General features: G+C 37.9%; 2 protein-coding genes and 1 long non-coding RNA gene across 3 annotated transcripts; 1 reads left to right on the top strand and 2 right to left on the bottom strand.

Moving 5' to 3' along the window:
* The first annotated feature begins 2708 nt into the window (after positions 1–2708).
* LOC119076052 lies at positions 2709–4629 on the top strand. Its single transcript, XM_037182685.1, has 2 exons — positions 2709–3536; positions 3604–4629. Exons 1-2 carry the CDS (start codon positions 2729–2731, stop codon positions 4485–4487), a joined length of 1692 nt encoding a protein of 563 aa, XP_037038580.1. The 5' UTR covers positions 2709–2728; the 3' UTR covers positions 4488–4629.
* Positions 4622–5114, bottom strand: LOC119076182. Its single transcript, XR_005087552.1, has 2 exons — positions 5026–5114; positions 4622–4967 (listed from the first exon to the last, which is right to left on the bottom strand). It is a non-coding gene; the product is annotated as an uncharacterized LOC119076182 (long non-coding RNA).
* Positions 5115–15572: 10458 nt separating this feature from the next.
* On the bottom strand, positions 15573–17052 carry LOC119076103 (replication factor C subunit 4). The gene is made up of 4 exons (XM_037182762.1): positions 16820–17052; positions 16649–16758; positions 16425–16590; positions 15573–16359 (listed from the first exon to the last, which is right to left on the bottom strand). Exons 1-4 carry the CDS (start codon positions 16930–16932, stop codon positions 15669–15671), a joined length of 1080 nt encoding a protein of 359 aa, XP_037038657.1. The 5' UTR covers positions 16933–17052; the 3' UTR covers positions 15573–15668.
* Between the last annotated feature and the right edge of the window lie 2129 nt (positions 17053–19181).

Here is a 19181-nt window from a genome sequence, read left to right as displayed (position 1 = left end):
GATTTTGCTAGTTTTTGTTTCATTTGAGAGATAATTGAATGCCAAATAGAATGATGGCAAAAAAAGTTTCAAATCTGGGCCCTTGGACTAAGGCCGCTACTCGGCCCTAAGTGCTTTTTGCACATAAATCGAGTAAATCTCAACCGATTTTGCTAGTTTTTGTTTCATTTGAGAGATAATTGAATGTCGAATAGAATGATGGCAAAAAATTTTGGGTTTCTAAAATAATGTCGTAAATTGTTGGTTTTATTTGAGAGGTACTTCGTACGGGCTTTCGTAATTGCGCTATGCGCAATTTTAAAAATCAACACTTTCAGTAAATTTGACCATGCCCAAATTGACTTGCATTTTGGTAACAGACGCATTAGAGGGTTGTAGACATATTAGGGTTCCGGGCGTATTACGGCTACGGACGTATTATGGTTACGGACGAAATAGGATTACGGGTCGTACGGGGCTAAGTCGCAGCAAACGCTCCGACTGTTCTGATGCCTTGTTTATGTTGCTCAAATTATTGCAATTCAAAATGTGGTCGGATGTCTGCTCAGTTAGATTGCAAAATGGACACAACGGGCTATCCTTGACGCCAATCTGGTTTAGGTGTTTGTATAAAAGGTCATGGCCAGTCATTTTACGGAAATTTGCTGTGTACCAACAGCAGTGCGTTGTGTGTACACTTTTCTGTTATTTGATTTGATTGAGTTTGGAGTTAGGTCTGACCACTGTTTGCTCCTCGATTCTAATGCATGGCGCGTGACAACATTTCCCTCCAATGTTTTCTTTATTTGCCTTTTCGCCACTCTGAATTTTCGTATATATTCGATCTATTCTTTCTTTTCGTTGTAAATTGTACTGGTAAAATGTACGTCTTATATGTTAGTGTGTCCTTCGATGCGGCCCATTTTGTGCTAGCCAGACGTTTCAGTATTCCGAGTCTTTTTCCTGATTTGTCGATCACTTCAGTGATGTGAGATTTGAATGTCAGACGTGTATCGAGAATCACTCCAAGATAGCGTTGATTGTTTGTTTCAATTCATTGCCTGTTGACTTTCTACAATTTGACAAGTAGCAGCCAAATTCGTAGGGAATTATGCATGAAGAAAGAAGCGGTTTTACCAGTGAAAGAAGACACCGAGGAATTGCTAACACTTCTTTTGGTGTTAGTGAAGTGCTAAGGTGATCTTCTCTTTGTTTTGAGTTTTCTGTCATTTTAATGAGTTTTCATTTTTGTTTTTTGATGTGAAGAGTTTGACGGAAGTGTCCCGAGAAGTGAATTTTTGTGCAAGAATGGGTGAATGGATGAGTACGTGAGCTGATAACTAAGGTCTTAATTTGTTTTTGTTTTTTTGCAATTAAAGCGTTTTATCGATTGGTATTTGGATCTTTATTTGGTTTAATTTTCACTTTCTTGATGGTAAAGTTTACCCACCCTAGCGTAGATCGCATAAAAATTGAAAACCTACCACACTACCACTACTTCGAAGTTTTTAAATTTAGCGGAACGAAACAGTGTCTTTAGGTACTCTAGGGATAACGTTACTTGAAAGACTTATTTACGTTGTCGTTTTATCGCGTATTTGACTGTGACAAAGAATTTGCGCTGTGGGTGAGTTTTACTGTTGCATTTAGTCCGTTGCCAAATTGTGACGTTAAAAAGCCAATCTACATGTGTCAGATTCACGGACATTTGCAAGAAGATATGTCAGCCTTTGTCCCTAATATGGTGTTTCTGTTCATAGTGTATTTTTCGGAAAGAATAGTAAAATTGAGTTAAATCGGATTCACCAGGTTAAACCGCGATTTCCCGCGGTGTTGAGGAATTTCGCGCCGTGTCATTCACAATAACCCGCAAAGTGACATCTTCCTTATACAAAATGTGTCATTTTGTCAATTATTGTGAATGACGCGGCGCGAAAGTCCTAGCAGCCTGTCTTCGAATGCACCGAAGTGATAAGGTTTCCAAAGCACAGTTCATAATCGATTCCATTATTGATAATACATGGCCGGTGACCAAAATAGCAATATCGTCTGCAAATGCGATTACCTCCACATCTGGTATTGACCTCAGCAATGTACACAAATCGTTCATCATACAATTGAACAACGTCGTGCTTGAAACCGCTCCTTGTGGCACGCCTCTTCTTATTTGTTTGAATGATAAACATTGACTCTGTCAATGGTTCAAACAGTTTTACTCGGATCATGTGTTTTGATGATAGTTGGAAAGACGTTCTCCTCATCACGTTTACCAGTTCAAAATGGTCAAACGACCGATGTGGCGCGTCAAGCTTCCCCAAAAATTCCAATAATCTGACACCTGACACCATTGATTTTCACCACGGCAGAGTAAAATAAACCAGGCAGGAGCGGTTCATTTTCGAAACGTCAAATAAGGGACCTAATACACGGGATGAAAATGAACTCAAATGAACACTGACATAAATTGAAAAATTTTATTCGCAAAATATCAAGGGCTACTAGATTATTCAGGTCCCTAGTCAAACAAGCGCTCCTGCCTGGTTAACTTTACTCTGTCGTGTTTTCACTGTGTATAGCTCAAGTGTTTATGTAAGTCTAACTACGAGATAGCACCTTCAACAATTACAGATACGAAACGATGATGTTCCTTTCCGAAAGACAATTTGAAAACGATTTTATTATCTCATGCAAGATTACCCCAGCAATATTGATAATGAGAATCAATGTGAAACGAAGAGATTAGTCCGCTATGAACTGTGTGTTACCAAAGATGTCTCTACGAAAACTGTACACCATTTGCATTCTAATTATTCTTCAAAATGCCATAACTTCGCGCGGTCAATCCACTTGTCGTTTCGCTGACTTGTATACCGTTGACGATTTGGTGCAGAATCGTGACGATGCCGTGCATAAATTCAAAATGGAAATGTGCAAATGGGAAGGAAAATTCGGATTCGGTGTCGGTTATAACAACGTAACCGGCATAACGTACGACGGATATAAAATTGATTACGAAACCGGTGAAGTGCGCGAAGATCTCATACAATACTGGACAGCGGCATCGAAAGAGGCACTTCATGTGAATATACTCGCACTGTACTTACTGGACGACATCTACGCGAAACAGTTTTTCGATAACACATCACAAGACAATGTCGTTGAGATTTTGGAGCGGAAAATCGCTTCGTACAATGATTTTCATCGGCGATATCCGGGTTTCGGTGGTTTTTTACCGTGGTTTGCGGCTAACGGTACCGAAATGAATATATTGAATGGGTGGGAATCGAGGGTGCCTAGTCTCGACAACAGCCAGTTGATTTGGAGTATTAAAATTCTCATTGAAGCGTTACGCAGGAAGAATTTGCTTAGTTTGGCCGACAGATATCAGCAGCGCCTATATCTAATGATCAGCACGGTCATACCAGTATTCTATGACTCGAAAAACGGTGGTATTCGATGCGTTTCAATCATACGCGACTTGTTGAATGAAAGCGAAATGACCAATCCGAACAACTATGTCACCGACGGAAATTGCTTCTTAGACGATCCGTATGAAGGTAAATGATCACTTAAAATGCAAATAAATTCCATCGAAATGAATGTTTCATCTCTGACGATGTCCAGGCGAATTGATGGCCTATTTTATGGATTTCTACGCACCCTGGACACAATTCAACTTGACCACAGAAGAGCGCAATCGAATTTGGATAAACAAACGGGCCAAACTGGTTCGAGTTGAATACAACACAACAACTCCATCGAACAGTATCGATCCGAAACGGGTGACGGTGCAACAGGGCTATTGGTTCTCGAGCCACGAACAATGGAAGTATTTCTATCTTCCCTATCTAGACATCGACCTGCAACGACGACTGTTCATCAATGGCGAAAAGGTTCGAGTTTATCATTCAGCCGCATACGGCATACCCGGACTGTACGCCAGTGTAGCAAGTAGTGCTGCAGTCGGAACGTATAGTGTGGATTACTATAGCGCTTGTGGAATTCAGTTAGCCGCGTCACAGATCGTGCAACATCATCACATTGTCACACCGTACGGCAGTTACCCGGTAATTATGGCAAATGAATCGATTGGCTTGGCATGGTATTTGCATATGTTAAAAGGTTCGGCGATGCAAAATTCATATGGAAGTACGGAAGCGACACACGTGAATGGCCGAACGATTTCTCCGGTGATAACATGGGATTCGAAAATTACCACCGTTGTGGCTATGCTCAGTTCGAAATTGATTGATGTCTCGAGGGATATTCTGCAGAGTGATGGAAATTACAATCGGTTCTATGATATAACGCAGACGGAATGGTCACGTGTGTTTGGTTCGACGGAACTATTGGGTGAAGATCTACCATGGTATTTACCTTCAGCCAGCCTTCCTCATAATGGCCTGCCGGATTTTACTCAGTGTCGTAACGACGGTACGAACATTCACCGGCTTCATTTCGCTACGATGTGGATTTTGCTCGGACTTGTTTACACATTAGTTTGGTAATAGAACATTATTGTCTCGCTGGGATATTTTTTGTTGATGCGAGTCGGAAGGCCCGTGTTTTGTCATTTTTGTATAAATGTTAGATTTGGTGGTAATATTGTTGGATTCTACATGAGCAATGAAACTAAAAAAAAATTTGAAATAATTTTTTATTACTGCCTGTGTCGACGAATGGTATTAAATCCCGAGCCGAAAGCACTCCCTCGTCAAAGGAACAAAATTAACAAGCAACGAACTATTGAGTTATCGAGGTGCAGGCCAACATAGGTCACAGCCACAAACATCTACGTCAGCACCATACTCACACTTAGGAATCGGACATCCATCCGGAAACAATTTTGTACAATCAGGTAGACATGAGCGGCAGCATCCACCGTCTGGGAAAATTGGTTTTCGGCCATACTGACATTGTCCTGGGTCTTCACATGTTACTGATTCACAATTCTCTCCTGTAGGATTTTCACCTTGCCCATTGATATTCTTCAGTGGAAGAGAAAATTAGAAAGAAAAGAAAAATATTGAAAACAACAAAGCCTACAGCAATTAACAACAAAAGTGTTACAGCAATCAAAAACTTCATTTTTACAGAAACCGACTTCGACTCTTTTTTTTAGGTCAGAATAATTTTGACTGAATTGATGACAAAGTGGCACGATATTTATACCCATTTCGTGCACGAGTATTACGTCTACGTAGCAACAACAGCAAATAATAAGTTATTTATTGAGTGATACACCTGGCTGATCACTTAAATAATAGTTATCTACATAATAATGATAATGGATAAAAAGTTGAAAAGTAGAGTGTTCGTGTGAATTTTGTTGATCCGAGGCGATCCCTAGGTTGATCCCTAGTTATGTATATAGATTTTACGTGCTTTTGAAACCTAAACCAAATTTCTTGTTTTCCTTAGTGTGTAATCCCAACAAAAATCTCTTCGAGAAAAGTGTGACGCAGTCTTTGAAGTACAATTTCTAAAATGAATGATATCGCTAGAGTTGACGCTTTCAGCTTCGTTACGCAAATATTAAATTTTGCACCCAATTTTAGTTCAAACAAGCTGGCTTTCACAACTCTAGCGATATCATTCATTTTAGAAATTGTACTTCAAAGACTGCGTCACACTTTTCTCGAAGAGATTTTTGTTGGGATATCAGTCGTTTTAGAAGTTTAGTCAACACTGCTTTTTATAACAGTTTATAACAGAAATTCGGAAATTTGGCAAAATTTGAAAATTTGACGAAATTCGAAAATTTGACGAAATTCGAAAATTTGACGAAATTCGAAAATTTGTCGAAAATCGAAAATTTGACGAAAATCGAAAATTTGACGAAATTCGAAATTTGACGAAAATCGAAAATTTGACGAAATTCGAAAATTTGACGAAGAAAGTAATTCTCTATCTGCCACCATTCAAGATATATCTCCAAAACCCCAATTGACCCACCCATTCCCAACTTTCGACATTTTTCACAAATGCCCTTCTTTTCTACTCGTAAAACTCTGCGACTTTGCCGAAGAAAGTAACTATCTGTCTGCCACCATTCAAGAAATACCTCTAAAAACATAATTGACCCACCCATTTCCAACTTTCGACATTTTTCACATATGCCCCTCTGTTCTACTCGTAAAACTCTGAGACTTTGCCGAAGAAAGTAACTCTCTATCTGCCACCATTCAAGAAATACCTCTAAAAACATAATTGACCCACCCATTTCCAACTTTCGACATTTTTCACATATGCCCCTCTGTTCTACTCGTAAAACTCTGAGACTTTGCCGAAGAAAGTAACTCTCTATCTGCCACCATTCAAGAAATACCTCTAAAAACATAATTGACCCACCCATTTCCAACTTTCGACATTTTTTACAAATGCCCTACTTTTCTACTCGTAAAACTCTGAGACTTTGCCGAAGAAAGTAACTCTCTATCTGCCACCATTCAAGAAATACCTCTAAAAACATAATTGACCCACCCATTTCCAACTTTCGACATTTTTCACATATGCCCCTCTGTTCTACTCGTAAAACTCTGAGACTTTGCCGAAGAAAGTAACTCTCTATCTGCCACCATTCAAGAAATACCTCTAAAAACATAATTGACCCACCCATTTCCAACTTTCGACATTTTTCACATATGCCCCTCTGTTCTACTCGTAAAACTCTGAGACTTTGCCGAAGAAAGTAACTCTCTATCTGCCACCATTCAAGAAATACCTCTAAAAACATAATTGACCCACCCATTTCCAACTTTCGACATTTTTCACATATGCCCCTCTGTTCTACTCGTAAAACTCGGAGACTTTGCCGAAGAAAGTAACTCTCTATCTTTCATAACCCAAAAAAATATTAGTCCCTTCATCCTACACTCGAGTAGCTCAAAATTTGGTCACTCTAATCACTCTAGCTCAAACGAATCTGACCCGATTTTTTTAATTATTTTTTTGGTCGAATCGTGTTACGAATACCTTTCATTTGATGGGTCGCACGCCTCTGTAGGTTTTAATACAGCTAAGCTACAGCCGAAAACGCGTTCCCGACCCTCGAAAACCACACTCAGAAACCACTTCGAGACCAATAAAACAAAATTCTGGTTTTTCCTGGGGTAATGGAGTATCACAATTTCATTTTTACCCTGAGGTTCCTGCAAAATTTCATGGAGATTGGCTGACTAGTTTCCGAGATCGTCCGTCGATAGACAGATAGATAGATAGATAGATAGATAGTTAGATAGATAGATATAGAAACATACAGAGTAAGTTGAAAGATTTTGATTGTTTGGGAAAAGTCAATTTGGTGTATTTTCTATGAAAAGTGCCAATTTCAAAACGATGTATCTACGGTAATTTTAAAGCTACATAGTCGAGTAATAGCTCGTTTTGCTCGTATTTGAAGCGCGAATAAGATAGAATAGGATTTGTGGTGATACAGGCCAAAGGAAAGAAACTTAAATTCTCGCCTATATATAGTTGCCGCATCTCAAAAAATTTTCTTCGTTCTTTTTTTGGAAGTTAGACTGCGTCAAGTCCTCCGCTAACGCTCCGGACATGATGGGGTCGATCGATTTTTGAATATTTTCCATCCAAGCTTCTGGACCTAGCTGATCCGACTCAGTGAAGTCTAAAGAAAATTTTAAGACCAAAGAAAATCTTTTCAAAAATGTTCTATGCTTTGTCCGAGACAATTTTTTGAAAGTTTCGAGGTATCGACACTCTAAGGCTTTCTTGTCTATGCCAAAAAGTGAATTGTTGGTAAAACGGTTTTAATGTACAGGGTACAGGGTCTACTCTAATAAACAAACCCAAAAGACACATCCTTTTTGTGAGGAAAAATACTTTTTCTTCCTGTAGTACCAAAACCGTCACATTCACTCACCAAATTTAGTACCGAAAGAGCAACATTCTCCCCTACTATTTTCTCTCAATTTTCATTCCCGCTTATGTCATTTTCGATCCTATCTTTATTCTTTCCCAAATGTGTCAAGTTGTTGTATGTACGCGAATGTAATGTTTTTAGTGTTTTGTGACAATGCGTTCATAAGGATTGCTTTCAGCATTCATACGGACTGCTTTCGGCATTCATTCGGATGTCTTTCGGCATTCCTACAGATTGCTTATTTTTCGACATTTGTGAGAATACATGCACACGGAACGGACTTCTTTAGGCATTCATACGGATTACATTCGGCATTAATATGGAATGCTTTTGCACCGGTATGTTGTTCAGTTTTGTTGTTATGTTTTGTTCGGAATGTGACTTTGGTACTCCAGGAAGAAAAATAGTATACAAACCACGGATCAAAAAGGTGTGTTTTAGACCACGGTGGTGAAAACGTCCAGGGATGGAGCGACGCGAAGCCTTTTTGATCCTTGGTATGTAACATACTATTTCCTGGTAAAGAAATTTCGCAGATTTGCGATATTTTTGTTTTGCTGATTTTTTCCACAAAATGAGTTTAAATTTCGTCGCACAATAGCTTATTTTAAAGCTACGTTGATAGGGAACCAAAAGAAGTAAAAACATTTTGAGAAAAGTTTTAAATGCGGTCGAGTGATCGCCATGAGAATGAGTAAAAATTAGCCATTTTCGACATACATGGAAAAGTGATCTTCCATAAACGATAAATAAATCATGTTTTTCATTATGAATATTGTTTTGGCCGTTAAAACCACATTTCCAACCAAAAACAGTTGAGAACTGAGCCTTTTCACAAGTATAATTCTCTTATCACTAAAGCTTATCCATCTCTCAAATCGTATGACAATTTTATTATAGGCTGTATGTCTGCATAGAGTGTTATGATGAAAGAGAAAGAAATATTTTGACAAGTACCCCAAGACAACTTTTTTTTTTTCTATGAAAGTTTTATTCAAAATATTGCATCGTTTACATCACATTAATATCACATAATTTTAATCATTTTAATTGAAAACATTAAAGTCATGTCCATCGTTAAATGTATCTCGGACACTGACCACACTGACTGAGTTACGACGTTGTATAGCTATCGAAATTCGTTGCAGCAAATAATCCAGAGAGCGCTTCTCTCCAGTCTGCTCTTTCATACGTTTACCAAGCTTCCTCAAGACAACTTATAATAGACTGGTCTTCGGTCCTCTCGCTCTCAACGTAACATGTTGAAAGAGAAAGCAATATTTTGACAAGTACCCCAAGGCAAGTTATAATTAACTAGTCTTCGGTTCTCTCGCTCTGATCACAACAGTCTATATCGCTCATATAGAAGAATGATGTTCAGAAACTAAGAAGAAATGATGGAGTTTTCCCATATTTTCGTACATTCTGTCATAAAATTACTGCGCTTATTTTCAAGTGAACCAACTTCATTTGGTGACATTTGTTCTGCAATGACAAATGTGAAGTTGACTCACATGAAAATAACCAGCAGAGAAGGAAGTACTATGAAAAAAATGTGGCGCCTCTACAACCCACTTGTCCCATTGTGTGTGAGAATGGTGTCAGTACTTTCCACCGAAACAATAAAAATTTCAGCGATCAATTTGACATTAATGAACATATCAGATGAATTTGTGCTATGAATATTGAATCAGTTGGCTCGCTCAATAAATAAAAACAATTTTCATAAAAAAGAAACATTCGATAACATTGTTCGAAAGCAAATATTTTTTAGTTTAGAAACAGAACCAAAAAATTTTATTTGCCAACCAGTCAATTTACGTAGTTTGAAATCGGTAGCAGATGGTAAAAAAAGGAATTTGTAAACTTAAAGTTGAATAACTTCGTAAATAAACAGTCATTTTTTTTTAAAGAGTGCTGCCAAAAATGCGCCCAAACGAGGTCGGAAGATGTTCGCATGGATGCGCTAAGCATCGAAAATCAGTATTTGGTTTTTCGCTTCGAAATCTCTTCGACACCAGCAACCAATGACATTGAAGATATTGAAGATTCCATCCCCAGTCTCTCCAGTCTCTCCTTTCCATTGATACCTATCGGTAGAGACCCGAAGAATGTATTGATCAGTCGGGAAAATGAAAATATTTTTATAATTTATAACGTTCTTCATAAAAAGTAGAACAATTCTGCGATTTTTTTATAGTTTTGTCAACTCACAGCCCTGCTTCTAGCATGAACATACAAAATATTAGGAGGCTGATGAAATCTCGGCAATGCGTTTCTGTTGTATAAAGATAGATGACTTGCTTTCTTTGTATTAGGTAAAACATATACAATACAAACAATCTTTAGTTGTAGCTCGTATCACTAAAACCTCCAAATTTGACACTTTTCAATTCAGTGCTCATGCTAGTAGCAGTGTTGTGGTCAACTCCAATAACAGACACAAGATCAGATTTTTTTTAATGGTCATGGCCTCTTATTTTGTATGGTGGAACATCCGTAACGCAGTGGCCTATACCAACTACCAACATAAAAAAAATGAATTTATAAGAGAATTTTGGACTACTGGTCGTGGAGGCCTCTTATTTAATTCTGCTTGTTCTTGGAGTGCGTTGGTTTTGTGTGACTTTTTTTATATATTGAAAAGACTGTCAGGAGGACTGTGAGTTTTTAGAACCCATACACAAAGAGGAATCGGAGCCATGTCATAATGTAGCCGACCGTTGTTTTTTGATGTGAGTTTTGTGTATTTTCATTTCAGATTTAATAAAAAGTCGTTTTTCTATACCTGTGTGGTTGAACAATTATTTTCTTATAATAAAGCAGTGGTCTCGCTCAAAATTTCGGGTCCCATAGGTTTGTTCCAAGGCTGTATGAATTGTCAAATTTCATCCACAGAACCATAACCTCAATAATATTTCTGTGTAAATCGCGTAGGTGACATGGCTGTATTTGTATGAAATATCACGTAAGCGACTTTGCTGTGGATGAAATCGTCGTTGTTCGGGTTGTCAAAATTCGTGTTTACAGTTACTTGGAACAAACCTATGGTAGGACATGTAGGACATTTTATTCTCATTTTCGGTTCTCTCTGTACATTGTCAAGTTCAAGTAAGATATTTTATTCAAAAATTTGAGATAAAGTTTTGGCTTTATGACGTAAAGTTAACTTTACCTCACGTTCAAATATTACAATTCACGCCGTAAGTGTGCCTAAAATTTGAATTTTAAGTGAACGATTCGACGAAAAAGTGAACCGAAAAGTAAATTTCAACGCTTCATTGTATGAAAATGACGCTGCGTTTGAAAGTATCACGCACTTTCCATTTTGAATTTCGACCGCACTTACGGCGTCAATTAGCAAAAACGGCCAAACCTTACTTGACTAAGGACCTGAAGTACAACGATCCCAAGGCTGTAAACTTTGGGGAGGTCTCGCAGACACAGACACGCGGGTGACACACACAAAATTTGACATTTTCGTAGAAGACAGATTTTCAAATTTGACAATTTCATAGTAGGTGAATTCTGTTTTGTGTGTCCCCGCGTATCTAATAAAATGGCGATCTTATCTGAGGAAAAAGTAGTTACCTATGCTACAGCTGCGATCTGTCTCCAGCTGTATTTTCTCAAAAACTACAGCTGTCACAGAAAATATTTCGGCCCGTAACTGTCACAGCTGTATTTTTCTACTTGCTATCAGAGCTGTAGTTGTGATTACCTACAATAGCTGTGTGATTGCCTACAATCAAAATGTTGTGATCGATAGGCACGGGTTCGAACGGTCTATAGCCTTGCAACAATCCAAGATTAAAACCTTTGTAGCAACATCCTAATTCGAATGGAAATTCGAAATTTGTACCGTTTTTACAGTTTTTTTTGTAACGCTTCATGCAGGGCAACCGAAAGAATTAAAAATCACCAATGTTTAGTCTGGTATTACCAAAGTAAAAGTAATGCAAATCCACAAAAACAAACTGTTACACTAGTTCGGACGAAAACCCAAGGTAAATATAGTGAGGAGATAATGCCATTTAGACGCGCGGCCTAGCATATAAGTTCGATGCGTTCGATGCCAATGACATCTTTTTTTTTAAATTGTTGACTACGATTTACCCTCACTACATTTACCTTGCGAAAAACTATGTTTTATTTATTTTATCTATTTATTTTCGTTTAAAGACCAAATAACAGGCCAGAGCCCAATAACAATTCAGTCTATTACAAAAAACAAACAATAGAAAAAATCTACAATCATTGATTAGAAAAAAAAATTAAAGTTAAAAGAAAAAAAGAACACAATCCGTACATAAAAAATAATTGAAATAATGAGACTACCAAACAAAATGATCTTTCACTGATCCATTAAATGCCATTGATGAGCTATTGAAAATGTCAAGGTCACTGAAGAACGTGTCATGGTTTCATTGAATCCTATATAGCGGTGAATTTGATTGATAATTGGTGACCATCCTCGGAAGATAAAACACATCTGATTGTCTCGTTGTCCTAACTGGTTGCCGAAAAGAAAGACGCTGAGAATGCACTGAGTCCACATGATTATGTATTAGCTTGTATAGCATAACTTCATCACCATTCAGTCGACGTGTCTCCAACGATTGAAGTTTCAGATGTTTCAAACGCTCATTATAAGGAGGTCTCGGGTTTCCAATACCAAATTTGAAATGAAACATACGAGTAAATTTCTTTTGGACTCTCTCAACCTGTTGCACCGCATCATGATAAAACGGACTCCAGACCGACGAACAATATTCAAGCCGGCTTCTGATGAGAGATGGGTATAAAAGACGTAGACTGGATTGGTTAGTAAAGTATTTTCCACAGCGGAATATAAAGCCAAGTGTCTTATAGGACTTACGAACCATGTGATCAATGTGATCAGTAAACGACAATTTGTCATTCATAATAACTCCAAGGTCTTTCTTTAATGATACTCTTTCCAGCACTACTCCATCAATAGTGTAAGGAAACGATATTTTGTTTAGACTGTGAGTAGTTGACATAACTGCACACTTTTCAACATTGAGAACCATATTATTTTCCTTACACCATTTAACCACCGTCCCAATGTCATCTTGAAGCATTTGACAATCGTAAGACGTACTTATCGCTCTAAACAACTTCAGGTCATCTGCAAAACCTGTGCAGGATGGCAGCGAAGATAACAAGTCGTTTATAAACATAATGAACAGCAATGTTCCACAAATAGCTATTTGCTTTTATGTTGTGAACAGTAGTTTTTAGGCATTTTCGTTAGTTGTAGCCCGAACGAAGTGATACGATGTGTTGTGAACCTCGTCTTCGCCTCGGGTTGACAATTTTAACATCTATTACGCAAAATTTAGGCACATGTTATCAAAATAGCTACTGTGACGTCGGTCTTGCTAGGTTTTCTTTTTCCGTTAGCTTATTAAGAGCAATGGACCCTTTGGGAATTTGTAGCCGACTTTTGGGCGGAAAAATATTCGTTTTTTGATGATCTCTCTGAACCGTTTTTTTTTTTTTTTTGAACAAGTAAAACTATTTAAGCACGCAAAAATGTGCTACTTTTAAAAAGAAAAATTGCTTTGTTGGTGAAAACTTGATCCATTTAGAGAAACGTGTGCAGACATAAAGTTACACAATCTGCAAAGATTTATCCAAGTGGGTTCAGACGAATGTACACATGGCTAAATTATTGTTATTTTGATGATAATTTTGGAGTCGCATCCTTTTTCGGGCTTTCAATTCTAAAAAAGAACTGTAAATATGCTCCGCCGTCCTCAATTTTTTTTAAAAAAACATTTTTGGTAGTGGACTTGCGTCACGCCCGCTTAATAACGTGCGGGCATGATTTTGGTTTAAAAAGCGAATATTTTTCCGTAGGCTACAAATTTGCAAAGGGTTTGTTGCTCTTAAGAGGTATTGGTGCTTTGAAGAGAAACATACATTCGGGCGTTTTTTAAATACTGGATTTTTGTTTACTTTTGATGATGTCTTTCCACCAGAATCCTTTTCAGAAATGTACGAACGCAATAACGACCACGAATGTGTTAGCTTTCAACAGAAAATACATTTGGTTGCAGCAGTTTGACCAGATCTGAGTAGGCATGGGCGATAATGAAAATGATTATCGGTAATTATCAATTATTGATAATCGATAATTATCGATTTTTAGCCCCGTACGAAGTACTGGGGGCTTATAAGATTAATATGCCGTTTGTAACACGTCGAATTGGAAGCAGACAGTAAGGGCAAAGCATTTGGTTATGTTAATAGATGACGAATCCGCAATAAAAAAAATGTCCGTCCGTCCGTCTGTGACCCCTCTAGCTTGAGTAAATCACAACCTTTTTTGAAAATTCTTTTTTTCCCCGATTGGTATCGACAAAAGTAAGGTCAAGTTCGAAAATGGGCATGGTAGGGTCGGCCCATCCAGAGCTAGGGCCCTATAGGTGTTTTTCAGTCTTTCGACGATATCCACCGAAATTCGCACGCAATGGCTGCTTGTGATATATCAAATGAAAGGTATTGACGAGTAGAACAAAGTTGCTGAACATTGTTTTTGGGTAAGATGCAACGTGGGCTTGTTGGGAGGGCTCAAAGGTCGTTACTCGGCCCTAAGTGTTTTTTGCACATAAATCGAGTAAATCTCATCCGATTTTGCTAGATTTTGTTTTATTTGAGAGATAATTGAATGCCGAATAGAATGATGGCAAAAAAAGTTTCAAATTTGGGCCCTTGGACTAAGGCCGCTACTCGGCCCTAAGTGTTTTTTGCACATAAATCGAGTAAATCTCATCCGATTTTGCTAGTTTTTGTTTCATTTGAGAGATAATTGAATGCCGAATAGAATGATGGCAAAAAAAGTTTCAAATTTGGGCCCTTGGACTAAGGCCGCTACTCGGCCCTAAGTGTTTTTTGCACATAAATCGAGTAAATCTCATCCGATTTTGCTAGTTTTTGTTTCATTTGAGAGATAATTGAATACCCAATGGAAAAAAATTTTGGGTTTCTAAAATAATGTCGTAAATTGTTGGTTTTATTTGAAAGGTAGTTCGTACGGGCTTTCGTAATTGCGCTATGCGCAATTTTAAAAATGAACAGTTTTAGTTTTAAATAGGATTACGGGTCGTACGGAGCTAAGTCGCAGCAAACGCTCCGACTGTTCTGATGCCTTGTTTTTATCGAAAATTATCAAAAAAATATCGATAATCGATAATTATTGATATTTTGATAGTTATCAAGATATCGATAATTCGATATATCGATATTTCGGTCCGAAAATCCGATATTTATCGATATATTCCGATATATCGGTATATTATCATGAATTTTCAGATAAATATCAAAATATCGATATTTTGATAATTATCGATAATTATTAAATTATCGATAACGATATGATTAATCGATTATCGATAATTTCTTTCGATTGGTATTATCGATAATTTTGAACGCCTCCCATCCCTAGATCTGAGAAACGTGAGCAGTTTATGCTCGCTTTTCTCAGTGCCGGTTAAATGACAACAACAAAAACTAATTTTTATTTAAAACTAACAAATTCTCGGTCGTTATTGCGGTCGTACATTTTTCGAAAAGGATTCTGATGAAAAGAAATCAAACGTAGGCGACAATTTTAGCTTAGGCGTCTTAAGATTTCTGGTGATGGAAATAAATGAGTTAAATAGAATTGTCGCAGGTTGCACTGCATAAAAAACGAAATTTCTGTTGGAAAAATGTTTTTTTTTTATTTCGAAAAATCATCATAGAACAACGTAATGTACGAACCGTGAATCCTGCAGTGCTACGCTGACAATTGCATTGCCTTGATGATCGTACATCCGAGATCCATTATTTGAAGATACTCCGAACCACCGTCCTCCAGACGAAAACAACATTTACCCAACGTATCGCAAATGACACTCTTCTGCTTGTTGCTTATGTCCGGATGCTGAATGATAAAGTCGCACAACTGATCGAACAGCTGGCCAATGCTGAACGCTTCGTTGATAATATCCTCCACATACTTCTCCAGATTCGTATAATTTCCCGACCGGCAGATGCCCAACAATTCATCCAGATATCGATTCGGTATGACGCCGGATATTTCCAGTATATCGCCGGCGGTGATCTGAACGGATTGGCCACCTTTCAGGCGATAGACCGACTGCAGCATTGTGATAGCCCGGCGCAAATCACCGCCCGAAATGTCGACAATATTTTTGTAAACATCGTCGTCGACGGAAACCGATTCCTCTTTGCATATGAATTGGAGCCGTTCGATAATTCGTTGCTCGCTCAGCGATTTGAATCGAAATTTGGTGCAACGGGACGTAATCGGCTGTATGATTCGGGACACATAATTGCAGACCAGACAAAATCTTGTCGTGCGACTCTCCTTTTCCATGGTACGACGAAGGGCGGCCTGGGCGGCATGGGTCATTGAATCAGCCTCGTCCAAAATGATTATTTTAAAAGGTGGACAAGGTTCGCCGCTGGAATTGTGGAAGTCTCGTTAGTTCGTTGCATTTGATTCTATTGATCCTTCGATGAAACTTACTCAGGTCGTGTTGCGCTGGCAGTTAATTGTGCAAAGTTCTTCACTTTGGTACGAACAACATTTATACCTCGCTCATCCGAAGCATTCAATTCCAATATTCGGTCTTTGTAAATATCGCCGAATAACTGTCGTGCAGCAGCCAAGATGGTACTCGTCTTACCGGTGCCTAGTTATACAAATCGTCGATCAGAAATTTATGAACCGAATCGGCTTCGTAAACATACCTGGTGGTCCGTAGAGAAGTAAATTGGGTAGATCCGCTCCACTTAGACATTGTTTTAATACAGCCACCACTTCACCTTGTTCCACAACATCGTCAACCGACTTTGGGCGACTGTAAACACAAACATTGTGAACTCGCTGTCACTTCGACAATTATTTCCAATTTTCCTTACTATTTCTCGACCCACGGAGCCGGTGTTTTCTTTCGATTGACGGTCGATGATTCTTGATTGGACTTTGTCTTATCCTTCGACAAGCCTTTGCTATTTTTAAGGAATGCGTGCATTGTTAGGGCTAAATTAGATTCAATTCAAAATTTCACTGGAATTACAGTCGCTTAGAAGAGTGAAGATAAACAGTCAGTTATAATGTGATGCGCGCGCGTTTTTTGACAGGAGAAATAGTATCACCATCAGCTGTTGCACACTGCGCCGAAGAGAAAAGAACATTTCGAAATTAATTTTAATTCCACAACAGAAATGGCGGAAAAATTTGATTTTAATGTCGATCTGAACTGAATCACGAGATTCTTTCTTAGAATTTCGAAAATTATTCTGCGAACATTTGAAAGAAATCGTAGTGTGTAGTGTTGATTTGCTCTGCTAGGATTTGTGTAACTAAAGTTGAATTCACAGTTATGGGAAGTGTCAACTGCGTCAACAGATCTCTTCGTTTGGTGAAACTGATGACGGAAACGTGAGGAATGGTGGGGAAAAGTGTGCAAACTAATCGAAACCAACTTCACAATTTAACATAGTAATGAATAAGTGAGTGCGTCCAATTCTTTGAAATGAATGCAAATGAACTAAATACGGGGAATTCCCTTAGAAGCAAAGTTGGTGTGCACACAAAACCGAACCGTCGATCGTCACGCCAGCGGTCATTTTAGTGATCTACTGTCACGTACACAGAGACAAAACGGATGACTGTGAATTCATCTGAAGAGAAAAAGTCCTCCCCATTCGATATAAGTTGGTAGTTTCTGATTACTCTCTTTAGGTCCTTCTATGAAGCTCTTAATGTACGCACGAAAAACTATTCTCTAACAAATGAACCAGCTTCATGAAACATTGATAAACTATTGAAATAGTTATTATATGCTTAAACGTCCATTCCATTCATCAAAAAGTACTCCGTAAGAGAGCGAACTGTCAAATAAACAAAAAAAAATTGAAAAAATTCAATTTTGTCTCTCACACGGAGTACTTTTTTAGTAAGAGGAAACTAGACATTAGTTTCCTTTTCCCAAAAACGTACTCCGTGTGAGAGACAAAATTGAATTTTTTCAATTTTTTCTTTGTTTACTTGTCAGTTTGCTCTCTCACGACTCTCTCACGGAGTACTTTTTGTTGAGTGGAGTGGACACTTTATTTATTCACAGAGAGAAAAATGTTGCAAATTCAGACCGTAGGTCCACTGCAAATTCAATATTAGACGCACAATAACCAAATCAAAAGCAGCGTTGTGATTTATCAACTCGCTTTATTTTCATATTAGAATGAGTTAAAAATTATTTTTTAATTCATTCATTCATCCATCGATTCATCGAAAATTCAAATTCACTTACGGCATGAATGAGGGTGCTGTCACCCGAAAAAATACAATTTCCAACGTTTTTCCCAAGGCTGTGAAAGTTTCATCGGAGGGAAACATATGACAACATCAGCGGACTAAATGACATTTACTAAGGTACATAGGTTTGTTCCAAGTAATTGTAAACACGAACTTTGACAACCCAAACAAAGAAAATTTCATCCACAGCAACGTCGCTTACGTGATATTTCATATAAATCTAGCAACGTCGCCTACGCGATTTACACAGAGGTTATTATTGAGGTTATGGTTCTGTCGATGAAATATGACAATTCATATGGCCTTGGAACAAACCTATACATAGTGGGGAGCTAATGTCATATGTAACCGAATTGGAAGTGCAGTGGGACGAAAAAATGGCGTCATTATTAGAATTTTGATGAAGCTTCGGTACTTCTTTCAGGCCGGCCCAGCTGGATTTACTAATAGAATTGTAGCTACTGGAAGGGATATTATCACCGCACTTCATTAGTGCTAGAAAGCTAAATTCTTTCTACTGTGAATTGTGACAGTTGGGATCAAAAGTCGGTCTATTCCATCTGTCAGAGTGACGTTTTAAACGTCAAACCAAAAAAAAATGTTTAGCCAAATAATAACAAAATCGTTTATTTTTATATAAGTCTATTTCACTGATAGAATTGACGAAAAATTAGCGACTTCGTAACTATTTGACATAAAAATTTTGGTTTGACGTTTAAAATGTCACTTTGACAGATGGAATAGACCGACTTTTGATCACAACTGTCACAATTATTCTTAATTTTATTCATACAAGTGCCTCGTATTTATACTTAATTCTTGGCTCACTTTGATTAATTTCGTTCCAAGAGGTGACTTGATTCATTAATCTTTGAACAGTGCAAACACTCGTGGAATACAGAACAGTCATTGACTTCTCGACTTGCACACTGCTTCATTTGTGTTTATCTTGTATTAATCGAA

The sequence above is a fragment of the Bradysia coprophila genome, unplaced genomic scaffold (assembly GCF_014529535.1).
Source record: "Bradysia coprophila strain Holo2 unplaced genomic scaffold, BU_Bcop_v1 contig_232, whole genome shotgun sequence".
Taxonomy (NCBI): domain Eukaryota; kingdom Metazoa; phylum Arthropoda; class Insecta; order Diptera; family Sciaridae; genus Bradysia; species Bradysia coprophila.
This window is presented reverse-complemented; position numbering and strand designations above follow the sequence as displayed.